This window comes from Lepidochelys olivacea, assembly GCF_965140295.1.
Source record: "Lepidochelys olivacea isolate rLepOli2 genome assembly, chromosome: 26".
NCBI classification, from domain to species: Eukaryota; Metazoa; Chordata; order Testudines; family Cheloniidae; genus Lepidochelys; species Lepidochelys olivacea.
In genome coordinates this window covers 6,650,788-6,669,168 of record NC_140436.1, presented here as the reverse complement: position 1 = coordinate 6,669,168, position 18,381 = coordinate 6,650,788, and the positions used below count along the sequence as shown (strand labels likewise).

Below are 18,381 nucleotides of genomic sequence, written 5' to 3'. Positions count from 1 at the left end.
GTTAATTTTAATTCTGATGGAAATCTGCAATGGTTCAATACTCTGGAAAGCTAAATAAATAAACGTTGGGGAGGTCAATGAGCAGCCCCCGCTGGCCCAGCATGAACCCCACGTGAGGGACAGTTAAATAGCCACTTAATTATTTGCCTGGATCCCTTACACAGCAGCTGCCCTACCGTAACTAAGCCCCCACTATACCTGACCCTAGCCATGCCCCCAGCCCACTCCGAGCCAGGCTCCCATCATGCTTTACCTTAGCCAGGCTCCCATCATGCTTTACCTTAGCCAGGCTCCCAGCTGACACCTAGCTCCCATGATGCTTTGCTTTAGCCAGACTCCCATGATGCTTTACCTTAGCCAGGCTCCCAGCTGACACCTAGCTCCCATGATGCTTTGCTTTAGCCAGACTCCCATGATGCTTTACCTTAGCCAGGCTCCCAGCTCACGCCTATCTCCCATGATGCTTTGCCTTAGCCAGACTCCCATCATGCCTTGTTGCCCTACCCCAGCCCCCATCTCAGCCCCGCCCCAGCCTCTAGCCACGCCCCCCTGGCCTACGCAGACCAATCCTTAGCCCAGCCCATTGCCCTTCGCTCCCCTCCCCTTAGCTTCTCGTGGGCTTCCCGCGTGAAGGCCGGCGTGCTTCCGTCACGTCCGGCGTGCGGGACCCGGAAGTGGGAATGGTTGAGGTGTCGCGACGCGCCGCGGCGGTGCCGGGGCTGAGCCAAGCCGGAGCGAGACCAGCGGGTAGGAGCAGGGTCGGGGCTGATGGGGTGGGCGTCGGGGGAGGAGTCGCCTCGTTTTCCTCCCCACCGGAGCATCGGGCGGGGAGGGGCTGGGGGCCGGACGCCTGGGTTCCTTCCATCCCCTGGCTTGGGAAAGCAATGGGACGAAGGGGGGCTGGGACTCCTGGGTCTGTTCTCGGTTCGGTGGGGGAGGGGAGAGACTGGGAAGCCGGACTCCTGGGTTCCATCCCTTGGATGGGGACTCCTGGGTTCTGTTTTTGGCCCTCGAAGGGGAGGGGGAGAGAGAGACTGGGAGGCCGGACTCCTGGGTTCTGTTTTTGGCCCTCGAAGGGGAGGGGGAGAGAGAGACTGGGAGGCCGGACTCCTGGGTTCTGGTTCTGGTTCTAGAAGGGGGGGCCTGGGAGGCCGGACTCCTGGGTTCTATTCTGGGGTGGGGGGGGCTGGAACTCCTGAACATCCAGTTCTAGGATGGGGTAAGCGGGTTACAGCAGGCGGGAACTAGAAGTGTGGCTTCCAGGGTTCTCTTTCTGAGTCTAGGAGGGGAGTGAGGTCCTAGGGAACTAGGGCAGGGGGGGCACTGGGAGCTAAGACTGCTGGGATCTGCCCTGATTCTGCTGTGTGGCTCACTATGTGGCCAACCTGGGGCCAGTCACTTCCCCGCTCTGTGATGGAATGAGTGACGGTTATAATTGTGGCTTGTGGAAAATGTTGGGGTTGGAAAGGTTTATATAAGAGTTTGGCGTTATTATCCTATTGCTTTGGGTCGGTCTACACTGCCAGTGAAGTCGATGTAACTTACCTCGCTCAGGGATGTGGAAAGGACACTCTTGCGGAGGTGGAGTCATTATGCTGACGGGAGAGCACTTTCCTGTCAGCATAGCACGTCTTCACCACATGTGCTACAGAGAAGCAGCTGCATTGGTGTAGTGTAGATGTGCCCTAAGCAGTAGTAATGTTCCTGAGCTGCTGTCCTAACCTTGCTAATCAAACTATACACTGCACTGTGACCCTATAGGTTGCACCTGTTACTTTCCTTTAAACAAACCCTCTCTGAATACAGAATTTAAATTCTGTCATCTGGGTCAGTAAAGTTTATCTGCCTCCCGTTGCTAAAGGCCACGCAGACCTTGAAATATTGATCTTTCCAGGCTTCTATAGTATTGAAGGACACCGTTTTACTGACTGCAGCACTAACAGAGGATTGACTGTTTTTCTAACCTAACTCTCAAAATGTCTTGTAGCATCTTTGTTGTACAGCGTATCTGCTAGAATAATTAAGGCTGGCTGGTATGTCATTTTGTAAATGAGACTTTGAAAACACTCTCATATTCACGGCAATGATAGGGTTGTTGCATTTGCTATGTGGATTTTTGAGCTGAGGGAGAAAATGCGTCTGGTGATCCAGGTCTCACAATGTCTTTCAAAAAGAGTTTTTCCTTACTCCACTGAGTTTGTGAACCAGAGTGCTTTTTTAACCTGTAATCTGGATTTACAGAATTGTTGATTGAGAGGACGGTTCGAGTAAAAGTGGGCACGTGTGACTATAAATAAGAATCGTACATCCAAAATTATTTTGAAATAGTAACTTTTTACTTATTTAATAAAGGAACATTGCCAATATGAAACCTAGACAAGCTTAAAAAATATAAAGCAGAAGAAATCAAAAGTAGTTCTGGGTATTACATATGCCTGATAGTTTCCATGGCAATTTGTGGTTTCAGAATTATATTTACATGGTTTTAATGTTTCTCTCCATTGTTATTGTTTGAAGCCCACACAGACATGAAATTGACTATAGGAAAGGTGCTGTCACATGGGAAAGTAAACTGAAAAAAAGGTGTATTTTTTCTTTCCCTCAGTTGTAAATGCTGTTTTTAACAATGGTAGATAAAAATCACATATCAGAATTTTTTGTAAACTGGTAGGTTTCCTCTATTGAAATATGTTAATGCTGGTGTGGATCAAATTCCAATTTAATTATTCAGATTTTTTCCTTAAATTCTCCCTGCAGTTCCAACTTGATTCACTGTTCTTCAGCACTACCCGTCCTGAGCTTTTTATATGGTGTTGCTGTGCACTGCTACAGCTGCTGTTCCATCTCATTGGTGGCTGCATTTCAGTGGTAAGTGATCCATGCATATAATTCATACAGTATATATTTAGGGCTTCAATTTCACAGTGTGATGTGTATGGGTGTACCCATGCATCCATATGGGATCCCATCAACCAACTGTGCAGATCCTGTTTCGGTATTGGGGCCTGTGTTTGTAAAGTGCTTTGGGATTAATTGGAAAGAAATGCTTTATTTAAGAATATTAATGAAATGTAGTCTGGATTTATTGCTTTTTGTGTTTGAAATGTTGAAAATCCTCCGGAAGAATACAGTTGGAATGATTTATATTTTGGGGGCTGCCATCCCTGTTGGTGATTTACGAGAGCTAAAGATAAACTCCTCAAAATGAGCTTCTCTACCAGATATGCTGCAAGGAATATATAAAACTAATCCTAATAAGTGTTTGACTTCATTCAGGCTCCTGAATTACAGGATTGGGGCCTTACTGAGAACATCACTTTTTAATTTAACTAAAATCTGTGTTATACAGGAATAGAAGAACGATGGCTCTGGGGAGGATCCATGTGCCTTATAAATCTGGAATGTCTGGATGATACTAGAACACAAGCTACTTTGCCTGACTGCCTGCCCTGATCAGAATATCCCAACATGGGAAGGTGAGACACTCAAACTAATCCTCAATATCAAACAGCTAGAGTTGCAGGATGGTGAATACAGGGCTGCAATCCTAGAAATCTTGAACTCCAATCCCAGCTCTGAGGTTTGAGTGCCTCTAAATCTGGGCATCCACTCAATCTCTTTTTTCCCATAGTTCTATAATGGGGACAATACCACCCACCTCACAGGGACATTGAGGATTAGTTGGTTAGTTATTTGGAAATTGTTCTGAAAATGAAAAGTGACGAATCTTGGATCACATTTCTGCTGAACATGATAATGCAAAGCTAAGAATAAATGCAGAACAGAGGTGTTAGAATTATAAAGCACTTTCACTGTAACACCATCCTCCAGAGCACAACAGATTGAGTGCCATGAAACAATGGTATTAAAGGAAAGTAAGTACAGTGGCATTTAATATAGCTCCATTAAAATGCAAATTAAGCTAGATCATATTGCCTTTATATAAATCCATGATACGCTCACATCTTGAATACTGTGTGCGGATGTGGTTGCCCCATCTCAAAAAAGCTTTATTGGAATTGGAATAGGGCAAACGGCCGCCATATGAGGAGAGATTAATAAGACTGGGATTTTTCAGCTTGGAAAAAAGACAACGAAGAGGAGATACGATAGAGGTCTATAAAATCATGACTGGTGTGGAGAAAGTAAATATGGAAGCGTTATTTACTCCTTCTCATAACGCAAGAACTAGGGGTCACCAAAATGTATTAATAGGCAGCAGGTTTAAAACAAACAAAAGGAAGTATTTTTTCACACAATGCACGGTCAACGTGTGGAACTGCTTGCCAGAGGCTGTTGTGAAGGCCAAGACTATAACAGGGTTCAAAAAAGAACTAGGTACGTTCATGGAGGATAGATCCATCAATGGCTATTAGCCAGGATGGGCAGGAATGGTGTCCCTAGCCTCTTTGTTTGCCAGAAGCTGGGAACAGGCAACGGGATGGATCGCTTGATGATTACCTGTTTTGTTCGTTCCCTCTGGGGCACCTGGCATTGGCCACTGTTGGAAAAGAGGACACTGGGCTAGATGGACCTTTGGTCTGACAAAGTATGGCCGTTCTTATCAGAAAGGGTTTTAACAGTTTTATACTCAAAACTCATTCTGATATGTTTGTGCTAATGAGCCTTATGAAAGAAGCTTTTGTTGTGCAGCTTTTAAAACTTGTTGTGCATGGATTCTGAAGCAGAAATTAAGAGCTTAAAGTTTGTGGTGTGGAATAGAATGCTGCATGTGTCAAACACTTGCCTAAGCTCATGTACTGTCATAGTGCTGAAGTATTTGGGTTTCCAGCTTGTTTGCATTTTACAAAGGCAAAACCTCTGTTAACGCTGGATGTCATTGAAACATAAGCAAAACCTGAGTAGGAGGCCTATGCAACGTTAAGATTTTGGTAGTTAAAGATCTGTTTGACTGAAATTGTAGGATGCATGTTCCGACAGAAAGGTGTTTGTTGGCTGTTAAACTTGTGATGATGATTCTTCGAGCATTCAGGGTGTAATCTTGATCCCACTGAGTTCAGTATAATTTTATTAGGAACAGGAGCAGGTCCTTTGTATGTACCTTTAAAGTTGGAAGTTCATTTAAGTATTTGTTCAAATTCTTAGCCAGTTTTGGGAAGGCTTAGCTCCCTGCCTTTAGGATGCATTTCAAATAGTCTGTCTCCTTTATGAATTTCAGGATCAGCATCTCCTGTTTGTTTCCTGCTTCCTGGCACTTCAGCATCTCCCCAGTGGGGTGTCCTCGTATACTGAACACCACTTTGCGACAAATTATTGTCATTGGTATACTTGCTGCTGCCGGCTCCTTGCTTTATTATTCCCTTGTCATCCGGAATAAATATGGGCGTTTGTACAGGGATAAAAAGTTTCACAGGTGAGGACTAATATAATGTTCAGGACAGGAAATGAACATAACTCAGGTGTTCCATGTTGATCACTTCAAACAGTTGAACCAGCGAGTCGCGATTGGGTCTCCTGTACGAAGCAGCATGGAAAAATAAATTGACTGAAAGCCTTTTATGTAAGATGCTACTCACTGAAATCAGTCTTGGAGGAATCCTTTCCTCTCTCCAAACCTTGTATATTACTTTTGGAGTAATTTCACACTTACTGTTTTTTGTATTTTGAAGGCAAAGGCGTAAACTCCTAAACAAGCTTGCAAGTGAGGTCTGAACTTTTTTGTTAAATCCTATATCCTTTTGGCACTCTTCTCTTGAGCTTGTTGGACAACTGTATATGTTTATCTCTCTCTCTTACATATACAGTGGATGCCACTTAATAACAATCAGGATATTAACAACTTCCAGGTAATAGCAGTGTTTTGCCAGGAACCGATCCTGTCCCACTGCCTTTAATGTAAATGGGATTTGGATATTGGCAACAGGCATGCGACTTATTGACAACTTTTTGATATGGCATCCCTGGCTGCAGTCCCACAAACCTGCCTGCAGCTGGAAGGGGAGCTGCAGGGGCTTTCCACAGAGGTCAGGAGCGCTGGGGGCCCGAGAGGATGCACAGTACTTGTCTGTCCTCTCCAGGCTGTGCCCTGCCCTGGTACCGGGAACCTAGGCTCGGCATGTCCCAGTGCTTCCTTCGTTGGCTGCAAATTTGCAGGACAGCAGCCAGGAAGGAAGCGCAGGAACGTACCAAGCCCCAGCTTCAGGAAGGTTTGCAGGGATGCAGCAAAGGAAGGAAGCACTCGGACATGCCTTCCCTGGCTGCAGTCTTACAACCCTCCCCGTTGCTGTCCTGTCCGCAGCCTCCCCTCCCAACCATAGGCAGATTTGCAGGGCTGCAGGGAGACATCGTGCATGTCGCAGTGCTTCCTCCCGGAGTTGCAGCTCTGCACATCTATCTTTTGCTTATTGACAACCTTCAGATAATAGCAACTCTTTGCTGGCAACAGAGAGGTTGCTAATAAGGGGAATCGACTGTATGTGAATGTCTATATGTTGCATAATTGTATTTTAAATTTTTTCTCTCATGTTTCTCTTTAGATGTACCTCTCCTCACTTAAAATTGCTTTTAGTTTATTAACCATTAATCTTTCCAATAATTTAGGATGTTTGATTTGTCCTTATCTCCACATATAAAAGCTGGAAGGAGAAGTACTGTGTAGTAGATAACATTTCCGACGGGGAGTCAGAAACTCCTGGCTTCCACTTCCAGCTCTGCCACCAACAACTGTATGATTTTGGGCAGACGTTTCTCTTCCCTGTGCTTCATGTTGTCCCTGTGCAAAATGACGATAATGCTTACAAATCTCATAATGTATGGTGTGCCTTAAGGTCTATTTAATAAAAAAAATAAAAAAAAAAAAAACCCAACCACTTTTCCCTTCTATTAAAGACCCTCACAATTTTTTTTAGTCTGGTATATCAAATCACACTTATAATACACATGCATATAAACAAAACCTTATTCCCAATAGACTTTAGCCGCTTTTTCTTCTAGATACCTTGCTCGAGTGACTGACACTGAAGCTACAGATACCAGCAATCCCAATCTGAACTATGGCATCGTGGTAGACTGTGGCAGCAGCGGGTCTAGGATCTTTGTGTATTGTTGGCCAAGACACAATGGCAACCCACATGATCTGTTGGACATCAAACAAATGAGGGACAAAAACAGAAAACCAGTGGTTATGAAAATTAAACCAGGTATGAAAAACCCTAATGTTTAGAAAAAAATGACTGAACAGCTGATTATCTAACCCAAAACAATATTCAAGATTCATATTAAAATCCCAAGGCTTCATTTTTCTGAAGAGAGCTGACTTCTTTTTTAATTCTGGAGTCTCGTAGCTACAACTGGTCTCTAGGCATATTTGAATAATTAGATGTATTTCATAAACAGCCTTTTATAAGGGCCTCCGAGTAATAAATAGAACAGTGTTACAATTTCTTGAAAATTATCTTAATTGTAAAACCATCTGAAAATTAAGCTAGTTGAAATGTCATAATGTAGCTTGCTCTCGTCTCCAATCATAAAAATAATCATGCTAGGTTGGTAGAGAAAATAAGGCTTCAAAAACAAAAACTGTTTCCTGCTGCCTGAAAGGTCAGTTGGAATACAAACAACCAACCTATGTCCATCTTTTAAAATATCTTAGATGCAAGTATAAATTAAGGAGTAATAAATCATATTTAGGCATATCAGTAAAGCAATTCTTGCCACAGATTATTTAAAATTGCTTCATATCAAATTATATATTAATGACTGGATTGCAGTGGCTTCCCAAAGGACTATGAAATGGACAACTACATTATTGTAGTCCTCCATTGACTTCATCTGTGTTTCGGTTTGAAAGGTGATTTATTCAGCTTTACAGTTTGTTACAATGCTGCCAATGTGGAGGTAGGAGGTACCTATAAGCATCACAGGTTGAGCTGTCAGTTAAATAACCAGTTCTGCTCAGTTAGAATCAGTTTTGATTCTGTTATTTTGGCAAACAAGTAGTGGGTGTGTGTGTGTTTGTTTTTAAATGTTTCAGAGACAAATTCAAAGAAGTGATAATGGGCTGAACTATAGATTGTGGCCATTGTTTATTGGTTAGAATAGGAGTCAGACCTGAGTTATCTTCTCACGTCTGCAGTTAACTCACTAGGTGACCTTAAGTCATTTAACTTCTGTACAGAAGTTACCTCCGTTTTTCAGAGCGGGAAATACTTCTCTCTCACGGTTTATAAGGTTTACTATTTGTAAAATGCTGTAAGGTCTTAGGTTAAATGCAAAGTTATTTTTAATTCATAAATGGAATCTGTCTCAAATTTGAAAGTAAACAATTGGGTAACTTAGTGGAACAACGTATTTGAATAATTAAAAACTGACTGTTTGGGAACTTTTAAAATAAGAGTTTAAGCAATCTCCTTTTGAAGTCCAATCCATGTCTTCCTGTTGCATAGTTCTCATGCCATTGTGTGAAAATATCTGTGTATGCTGACCATGGAAATGCTGCTGGTGACAGCATAGCAAGCACTATTCTGATCACAATGAGGATTGGGCCAAAGTCTGTGCTGAGCATTTAAGAGTTATATTAATCTTAACCTAAAAACCACAATGAACTGAAACATCTAGAAATGGGAGCAGGGTGAGGTAAACTGCATTTCAGAACTTTAGAACTTCACTAAGTTATATTGATAGAGCCAAAAAGAAATTACCATGAATTGTTATGAGGGTTATATATAGCATAGATACTTTAATAGTATTTTGTACTTGGTTTGTGCCTTGCATTGACTGTTAGCTGGAAAGTTATTAGTAGAGCAAGTCTTCTTTAGTTTTTAAGTAATTCCCTTACACACATTAACTGCTTGTGAGCCCCTTTCTTACAAAACTGGTTAGCGGTTGCAAATAGCTAATTTTATGTAAAAATAATTACTTTAAATCTTCAAAGCCTATGAGGTTAAAAAAAAAAGCAAGTTTGATGCTTTTATGTGAAAGAAACTTTTACTTTACACTTGGCATTTCCTCATTCATCTATCTGTTTCTCTAGGCATTTCAGAGTTTGCTAGCTCTCCTGAAAGAGTCAGTGATTATATTTCTCCACTTCTGAACTTTGCTGCAGAACACGTGCCCCGTGCAAAACACAAAGAAACTCCTCTCTATATCCTCTGTACTGCAGGGATGAGAATCCTGCCTGAGAGGTGAATAGGTACCTTATTTCTTTCAATATTTAGTTTAAAGATTTTAGTGCTTTGAGTAGTTTAACCGTTGTTCAAAATGTTGGTAATTTTGCAGCCAGCAGAAGGCAATACTAGAAGATCTGCTCACTGATATTCCTGTGCATTTTGATTTTCTGTTTTCGGACTCTCATGCAGAAGTTATTTCAGGGAAACAGGAAGGTAAGTTAATGCTGTAGAAGAAAAGAGTTTTAACATATTTTTGTTCCTTTCCAGTCCCGTTTTGTTAAATTCTTGTTGTTTCTGGCTTGTCCAAATGCTTGGTAAGTTAAGAGTTCTTATGTCTCAACAGCAACTGTTTTGCATCCTGGTCAAAAGCAAAAAATGCCCAATAATTTATGAAAAATGTCATCTAAAATCAGGAGAAATAACAAATGCCTCCTTATTTAGCTGTCAGGCCATATGTGTCCATTTTCTCTTATTTCTGACATCAGCCAGTCCAATATAATAGGATTCCAAGGAAGGTTGTGGAATCCCCATCATTGGCGATTTTTAAGAACAGATTGGACAAACACTTGTCAGGGATGATCTAGGTTTTCTTGGTCTTGCCTCAGTGCAGGGGGCTGTACTAGATGACCTCACAAAATCCCTTCCAGCCCTGTATTTCTGATTGTATGAAAAAAGTAGTCTTTTTAGAAACATATATGCTCACTGTAGAGGAAGAATAGTTGGCTATGACTGGCTTATAGATAAGGCTCTGGTTGTCACAGATTCCTTGGCTTTTTCCATGACTTCTGCAGTGGCTGCTGGTGTGCCTGGTCAGGGGCCTCCTGAGCAGCTGACAAAGCCCCTGGGCCCGTCGCACAGGCTGCTGCTGGGGCAGTCTCGCCCCCCTGCTCCCCAGCAGCTGGCGTTTGGGTGGGGGTGGGGGCGGCTCAGGGCTGGGGATTGGCATGCGGGGAAGTGCTTATGTAGGGCAGGTTCCCTGGAAGGGCGAGAGGAACTCTTCTCCCTCAGCTCCTAGCGATACGTACTGCCTCTGCCGGCAGGCACCACCCCCACAGTTCCCATTTGGCGCGGTTCCCAGACAATGGGAGCTGCAGAACCGGGGCTTAGGGCACAGCGGAGGCAGCACGAGGCGCTTAGGAGCTGAGTAGGGAGCACCCGCGGGGCCCCCCAGAGCTGTCTTGCTGAGTCAATATTCCCCTCTTCCCACTCCCCACCCCCCCAACTTTTAGTCAGGCTTATATAGTAAAAGTCAGGACAGGTCATGGCCCATGAATTTTTGTTTACTGACCAGTTTAGAGTAGCAGCTGTGTTAGTCTATATTCGCAAAAAGAAAAGGAGTACTTGTGGCACCATAGAGACTAACAAATTTATTTGAGCCTAAGCTTTTGTGAGCTATAGCTTACTTCATCGGATGCATTCGATGAAGTGAGCTGTAGTTCACAAAAGCTTAGGCTCAAATAAATTTGTGAGTCTCTTAGGTGCCACAAGTACTCCTTTTCTTTTTGTTTACTGCCCATGACCTGTCCTTGACTTCTATTAAAAATACCCATGACTGCAATGTAGCATTACTTATAGATGACAAGATCTTCCCGTTTTATTCTGATATTTTGTTTTTACTTAAAAACTTGCCTTAAAGAATGACTGAACTACTGAATGATTAAACTAATGAACTTTATGAGAATTGTTTGAGTATTTTAGGTGACAAAAACTGTTAAATTTTGAAGTAATGCTTATAAAAAGTTTCAGTGTCTAACACAGTTGACATACAATGTGTTAACAAATGAAATGAACATAAAGATAAGTGAGGGAGATTAAACTGTAATAGATTTTTAAAAAGCTACCAGATGGTCTAACATTTTTTACAATCTTGCTGCTTTTTTTTTAAATGCTTCTAGGAGTGTATGCGTGGATTGGCATCAACTTTGTTTTGGGACGATTTGAACATATTGATGATGGCAAGTATATTAATTATATTTTAGAAGGAACTTCCTGTATATTATCAACACATGGGGGTGGAAGTGAAGTGCCAGATAATTATTTTTTAATGAGTGTCTTCAAATAGGCATATTGGAGCATACCAGTCACGCACTGTGCAAAGAGCAATATCTAAATTTCACCGGACTAGTCCAGTGATTCATGTTCAATATTAAATTTTGTAATTAACAACACAGCAGTTCAATGGAAGGTGCTCTTTCTCTTTGAGTTTGATACTGCTTCAGATCCCATCACAAATGTATTTCTCAGAATTGCCAGCTATCCATTTTGTGTTCCAGAGGATGAGGCAGTAGTAGAGGTGCATATCCCTACCAGTGAGAACAAAGAAGCCATCATTCGTAAGAGGACAGTGGGTATTCTCGACATGGGTGGTGTGTCGACCCAGATAGCATATGAAGTCCCTAAAACTGTAAGCTTTGCCTCTTCACAGCAGGTTATTATCTGTACATTTTTTCTGTTTTTAACCCATATCCATTGGTTTTTGTTTCATTACATCACATCCCAACACCAGGCAAGAGAAGATGTGACCACGAGTCCCTCATCAGCTAAGCAATTCATTTGTGTTTTGTTCATTTGAAAAAAATAAGTTGATAAAGCATGGTGGAAAGTTCGTTTGTACAAGTATTTAACTTTCTTAATTGGATTTTTCTAAGCAGACTTGTACTTAAGAGTTTTCATGCTAAAAGTAGTGTAATTCCCGCATAAAAAGGGAGCTGTATTTATTTGTCATGTAATTTCCCTTGATAAGCTTGAACGTGAGAAAATGATCAAAGTAACAGGTCACTGTATTAAACAAAGTGTGCTATGTGCACTACACAATATATGTGCTGTGAAAGAGACGAGAACTAACTTTGTTTCTAAATTTCAAATGGAACCATATGACTTATTTTAATCTCAAAAGTATGTATTGATTTTTAGGGCAAATCCTGAAGTCTTGAATAAGGCAAACTCCCATGGACTTCCTGGTGAATTTGCCAGAGGAGAGACTGTATAAGAAACACAGGCTTTGACCAACAATACATGATTAAAACGAAACAATTTTTATTTAAGCAGTCTGTAAAATTGCATTTTTTCCTCATTCTGAACAATTGTATTAGCAAGCTCTGCCTCTTCAGATAGAGGGCAGAATTGTCCTCTTTCCTCAAAAGATCTACTGCAATATTCTTCCCCTTCTTCCTACACACATCTTTGGGATATGCCCATATATAGGAAGAGGATACTGGAGTGGAAATCTAATTGGAGAAGTCTTTGAAAACTTAGAATTCAATACCAATGTTAATGGGGGATCATCCTAATCTTTGAAATACATACCATCTGAGCTCCTTATTTTATTACAAGTCTTTGACAAAGCACTTATACTTTAAGTGTTTCAAAACTTGAACAGGGAGAGGAAACTGACTATTTGTACTATTAAAAAAAAAAAAATTGTCCTCTGAACTAAAGATGAATTTGATAGTTCGAGAGGTTGTAAAGAATTGTTTACCAGCATATCGTTTTATAAGGCACTATCTGAATTTGGGGTCAGATGTTAGATCTAAAGAGTTTTTGTGATGCCTTGGTCCTCCCTCTGCCCTCTTGACCAAGCAAATGTGTGTGAGCCTGCTACTGCAGATGCTGCAACCCCCACACACCATTACGCCCGTTCCCTTTGCACATTCTACTTGAAGGGCTTGTCTTCACTACCGGGGTAAATCAACTTAAGGTACGCTACTCTAGCTACGTGAATATCACTCTCTGGTCGACTTCCCGTACTCTTCTCGGAGAGTTGGAGTACCAGGGTCTACCGGAGAGCACTCTGCCATTGATTTAGCAGGTCTTTGCTAGACCCGCTAAATCGATCCCTGCTACCTCGATTGCAGCAGCATAGATCTCCCTGTAGTGAAGACCATCCCAAAGTGTCGGAACTGGTGTTTTCTCTGAAGTGCTTCAGAAATTTTGACAAGCAACTTTGGGACATGTCTTGAGGCAATCTGAGTGAGAGTGGCTGAATGCAGAGTCTCTGAGAACCGATCTGAGATGACACTTCAGTGCCTGTAGCACTCGAGTGTTCATAGGCTTGTTGTGACTAGCTTTGCTTTATATTGCAAAAGTATCTCTAATCTCCTGTCACTTCGGTGCTTGCAGGAGGAAGTAGCCAAAAACTTACTTGCAGAGTTCAATTTGGGCTGTGATGCTCATCAGACCGAGCACGTGTACAGAGTGTATGTAGCGACGTTCCTTGGTTTTGGTGGGAATGCAGCACGGCAGAGATACGAGGACAGTATATTTACCAACACAATGTTTAGAAACAGGTAATTTGCTGTGTGGCTGATTGCATATTATAAATGCTTAAACTGTCCTGAAAACCCAAGCAAAATGTAGACCTCCTAAATAGACACATGTAAAATTGTTGAGCAGTATACTGTCCCTCTTTAAATACTATTCCTACTCATTCCCTAACTTGAATACTCTGGAACCTTGATAGACTGAAATAGGTTTGTGACCCACAAATGGCAGAAGTATGATGTTCAGAGAATGGCTAGCTCAGCAGGACTCAAGTGCTTTAATGCTGCCGCATGGCTTTACTCTCAGGGCTACGGAACTGTCCTGCTGCAGGGAAGAAAGCGTGGACTGGGAGAACCACCTAAGCCTGCTTTCATGATCCAAAGTGTTTGGTGTTCCCAATACCTGCCATTCCAGCAAATTATTTTGAAGCTCTGTTCTAGGAAACAGTCAATTTTTATACAAGTGCTGTAAATTACCATTGAGATTGCTGATGGAGGAATTATTCCTTCAGCCACAGGAGGGCCTGGGAGTATTTGAATTCGCCCATGTGAGGTGCTCGGGCTTCACTGAGCCAAGCAGTCTGTTCTAGCAGTATAGTTAACTGCAGGTACCAAATGTCTGACTGGATAAATAGAATAATTGTTTTCTTTTTTGGGGCTGAGGGAAAATTCTCTGACTCGCCCTCAAAACGGAAATCTCCTCCAGATCCCACACTGCATCAGCCTGGAGCAGTCATACTCAGACTGAAGCGTGGGAGCCACAAGTAGTCCTTTAATGTGCCTCTTGCGGCTCTTTGCAGCACATGCTATTGAAACACAGTGTGATTTAATGATTAACCAATCAGGAGGCTTTTACTGTGTTGTTAACCAATTAAGTTATCAAGCTGCACTAAGTTATTAACTTCGCTTATTTTAGTTTGTGTGCACAGTGTCCACACGGGGGAGTTACAGCACAGCACCTTGCTGTTGACACCACCTTGATCCAAAATGTGGGGCACTGTCGACGGGGCCTTAGAATCCATTTTAGCTGCACTTCTACTTGTGTGTGTGTAGTTTTTTTTTTTTTTGTACCAACTTCCAGTTACTGTTTTTATGAAATTTTTTTCTTTAATTATGCTAATTAAAGACTTTTGCATCAGTTAGCCAGGCTGTAACCGGAGTAGCGATGCAGCTGTTGTTTCTGGTAGCTTCAGCATTCTGAATAAAGCCTGCTCTGCACCGAGGCATTTTTAGATGCACTTCATGGAGTTATTGTAAAATCTTAACATAATACAAAAAATCTGCAGTGGCTTGAATTTTTGTTTCCTCTGTCTCCGGACCAAATGGCTTATAGCTCCGGTAGATCTAGCGCAGCGTGCCTGACTTAATGTACTCTGTATGATGGTTTCTGAATGCAAAAGTAGGTGCCAAAACTTGCTACAGTCAGAATGACTTGGTCTTCATTCTATCTGTTTTGATGATGTAACTTTGTCCGAAATAAGATTTTGAGCGTACTGTACCTGCGATTGTTTCAACTGTGCTTAATTTTACGACAGACTTCTGGGTAAACAGACTGGTATGACTTCTGAGTCTCCCTACCTGGACCCTTGCCTGCCTCTAGAGGTTGAGGATGAAATCCGACAGAATGGACAGACACTGTACATGCGAGGGACTGGAGATTTTAATCTGTGTCGTGAAATTATTCAGCCTCTCATGAATAAGACCAATGAAACCCAGACCTCTTTAAACGGCATCTATCAGCCTGCAGTGCACTTCCAGAACAGCGAGTTTTATGGCTTCTCTGAGTTTTTCTACTGTACCGAAGATGTATTGCGTATGGGGGGAGACTACAGTGCTGCTAAATTTATTAAAGCTGCAAAGGTGAAGTATACTTGTGGTATAATCTTCCTAGTAATCCAAAACAGCATCCACTTCTGAAACTGGGGCAATGAGGCTTTTCTTTTGGAATCCAAACTCCTTTTTCCTATATAACTGACAGTAGCTCATTGTCTGGCCTCATCGGGGTTTTCTCATGAGAACGATTCGCTACTACGTAATAGTAGAGGGATTCTAGGATGAGCAAGATCGTCTGGAGTTCAGCTCTCAAATTCTGGGCTGGAACTGTAGAAAACTCAGGCCGAACTCTTACACTTGAAAAATGTAACTACAGTCTCTTTATCTGTCATGCAGCAGATGTGCTTCAAATCATATAAAAGGAGACCAGAACACAAACCAACTGTGACCCACTAACTTTTTGCCAGCCTTCCCTTGACTTTTATTTTTAAATTCCATTTCATTGTTTATAAAGCTGCTTATCCATTGGCATCACATATTTTCCTTAATTTAGTATGTAAACAGAGCCTTTTTTTGTTTCGTTAAGGATTATTGTGCCACTAAGTGGTCTGTCCTGCAGGAACGGTTTGACCGTGGTCTTTATGCATCACATGCTGATCTTCATAGATTGAAGTGAGTATTCATGTTTGTACAGCAGAAATCATTCGTGCAGAGTTGCCAGAAGAGAAGCGTTATGCCCAAATGACTGATTTTAAAACATTGTTGTATGTGGCATAGGTGTAGCTGTGTCAGTCCCAGGATATTAGAGAGAGAAGGTGGGTCTCTCCCTTTTTAAAAAGGCATTGGAAATCTGAATGCAAGTTTGAAGATTCCCAGGCCAGAAAGGACCTATTGTGATCAGGTTGAGTGAAACTTAATTGCATCCGCTATAAGAGAGCTTGATCGTAAACCAGTGTTGCTCTTTAGTGATACAGCAATGCAACTCTTGGAGTATGGGAAACAATCTTGTAATGCATTTTTATTGCGATTTATAAAACTTTTTAATGAAATATGAGGTATCTCCGTATGTCACTGATTGGCAGGACAGGTGTTACCTTGCCGTGTAGTTTCATGATTGGAGCAGGTGACTAGGAATCGAGGCTTCCGTGTTGCTTTCCAGTCTCATTGTGCTTGGTGCCATCCCTTCATAAAAGCGGGGGGGGGGGGAACAAACCCCCAGTTCCCGTGAGTCCCAAAACAGCTAACCCACATCAGTACTGGATCGGAGAAGAAGAGTGGGCTTAAATAATAAGAGATTGGTTAACCCGCTGTCACCTATAAGACAGGCACAGAGAAGACCTAACGTATATAATGTGGAAGACCATTGGGCCTGGGGCTATCTATATTCTTGTCTTTACAGTGGGTTATGAACCCCTCAGAGCAGGGATCTGAATCTTGTATATGTAAGTGCTGCGTGACCCGATGGCACTGTATAAGTAGTATTAAAAAATGAAAAATCAAATGACACATAACCAGCCTTTATTCCGCTTGTTCTGTAGGTATCAGTGTTTTAAGTCTTCCTGGATGTATGAAGTGTTCCACAGTGGTTTCTCTTTTCCCATCAACTACAGCAACTTAAAAACTGCTCTGCAGGTTTATGATAAGGAAGTGCAATGGACTTTGGGAGCCATCCTTTACCGAACACGATTTTTACCTTTAAGGTACTGTTTGTTTTTGCAAATGGTTAGGTGCAAGGCTTGGATGGTGGGGTGGCTTGATATGAAAGCAGGTGGCGAACAAGAGCAGAGGAAACATCGCTTCAAGTTTAGCATATAAAACACTTGTACGTAGGGCCTGGGTGCTTATTTTAAATCAAAGCATGTCTTGTAAAAATCTCTGCGGATAAAAAACAAACGCCAGCAAGTCAGCCAGATTCCTCTTGTCTTCAGATAGCTCAACGACAGTAATGGTTGCTGAGATGTGTTTAGTGTACGTGCTTTCAGTTTTTGTGGTAAGATCAAAAGGCAATTTTTTTGCCTTGCTGAAGGATTGAAGTCCTGTTTCCTGTTTTGTACGTGTTTTCCCCCTTTGTTTCTCAGAGACATCCAGCAAGAGAACTTCAGAGGAAATCACTCCCACTGGAGGGGCTTCTCCTTTGTTTACAATCACTACTTGTTCTTCGTCTGTTTTCTGATTGTGCTGCTGTCCATTGTGCTGTATCTGCTGAGGCTGAGACGGATTCACCGGAGAATGCTGCGCAATGGCTCATCCGCTTCCCTCTGGCTTGAGGAAGGCCTCCCACCGCAGAAGATTCCAGGAGCCTTATGAAACACCAGGATAAAGAGCCTCCTTATTAGACTTTTTAAAGTACAAGCCATTTTTTTTTACCTCAGGGTTTCTCCCTCCCGCCCCCCCAAAAATCATATGAGGAAACCTCTCCCAGCAGTATTAAACTCAGCAAGAGCTTTGGAAACAACTTAGATTATGGGAAATCGAGGTCAGACTACGCCGAATGGACTAGAGAATATCTGCCAAAAATGTTTTTTAAAAGTAATTTAAAAAAGTAAATGCACTTTCACGTTAAAGGGGAGGGGAAGTCAAGACTTGATGCCAGTAAACAAATAAGTGGAGGCAGCTTATGGTAACAGAATGATTGATTTCTCTTTCCTCAGTAAAATATTGAAATATCACTTACTAGATAGGATGAGTGGATATAGCTGTGCATATTTTTGTTCAAGTCCATGGTTGATATCACTCAGCTTCTAAACTCTCAGCCTCCTAAATCAAGAAAAAGGAAGTGTGGGGTTTTTTTAGAAGCAGTAACAAATGGACCTGTTAAAATGTGAAAAGCTGACATCTTAAGTGTTGAGGTACTGCAACGGAAGAGAAACATCTATTGTGGCTACTGCTGTGTTTATGCAAAACACAACTGAAATCATTGCTTCGTTTAGTCATTATAGATTTCGCCTTGATGTCTCAGAAGCATAGTTTTATGGTGGCAAAAGTGATTTCTTTTTCATCCTTCATTTGACAGTGTTTCATGATGGTCCAGAGATCTCCCTGAAACTCTCATAAGCTTGAAAGGACTGGAAAATGCACAGACTTCAGTTAGTGCACATTTGTCTTTATTTTTGTTCTTTCCTGGTATAACTTCTTACCTGTTAATTTATATTTTATTTAAAACAATATTAGTTTTACTTGAAAGCAAACTTGTTCATGATTAAAAGTGGCATTTATATGAA

The 18,381-nt window shown here is 41.8% G+C and overlaps 1 protein-coding gene across 3 annotated transcripts; it reads left to right on the top strand.

The window, feature by feature from the left end:
• Positions 1–638: 638 nt before the first annotated feature.
• On the top strand, positions 639–18,381 carry ENTPD4 (ectonucleoside triphosphate diphosphohydrolase 4). 3 transcript variants are annotated; one of them, XM_084615314.1, is made up of 14 exons: positions 639–747; positions 2,758–2,868; positions 3,350–3,476; positions 5,180–5,374; positions 6,955–7,160; positions 8,993–9,143; positions 9,238–9,341; positions 11,024–11,083; positions 11,402–11,532; positions 13,248–13,414; positions 14,923–15,247; positions 15,747–15,832; positions 16,699–16,860; positions 17,239–18,381. In XM_084615314.1, exons 3-14 carry the CDS (start codon positions 3,469–3,471, stop codon positions 17,465–17,467), a joined length of 1,824 nt encoding a protein of 607 aa, XP_084471440.1. In that variant the 5' UTR covers positions 639–747; positions 2,758–2,868; positions 3,350–3,468; the 3' UTR covers positions 17,468–18,381. The 3 variants fall into 3 exon arrangements, with proteins under 3 accessions (XP_084471440.1, XP_084471439.1, XP_084471441.1); XM_084615313.1 differs by having other exon boundaries at positions 11,402–11,556; XM_084615315.1 differs by lacking the exon at positions 17,239–18,381 and having other exon boundaries at positions 11,402–11,556; positions 16,699–17,232.

Coding starts and splice junctions, on each gene's coding strand:
- ENTPD4 (XM_084615313.1), top strand. Junction 13,415..14,922: donor AACACAATGTTTAGAAACAG/GTAATTTGCTGT, acceptor ATTTTACGACAG/ACTTCTGGGTAAACAGACTG. Junction 15,248..15,746: donor AATTTATTAAAGCTGCAAAG/GTGAAGTATACT, acceptor TGTTTCGTTAAG/GATTATTGTGCCACTAAGTG.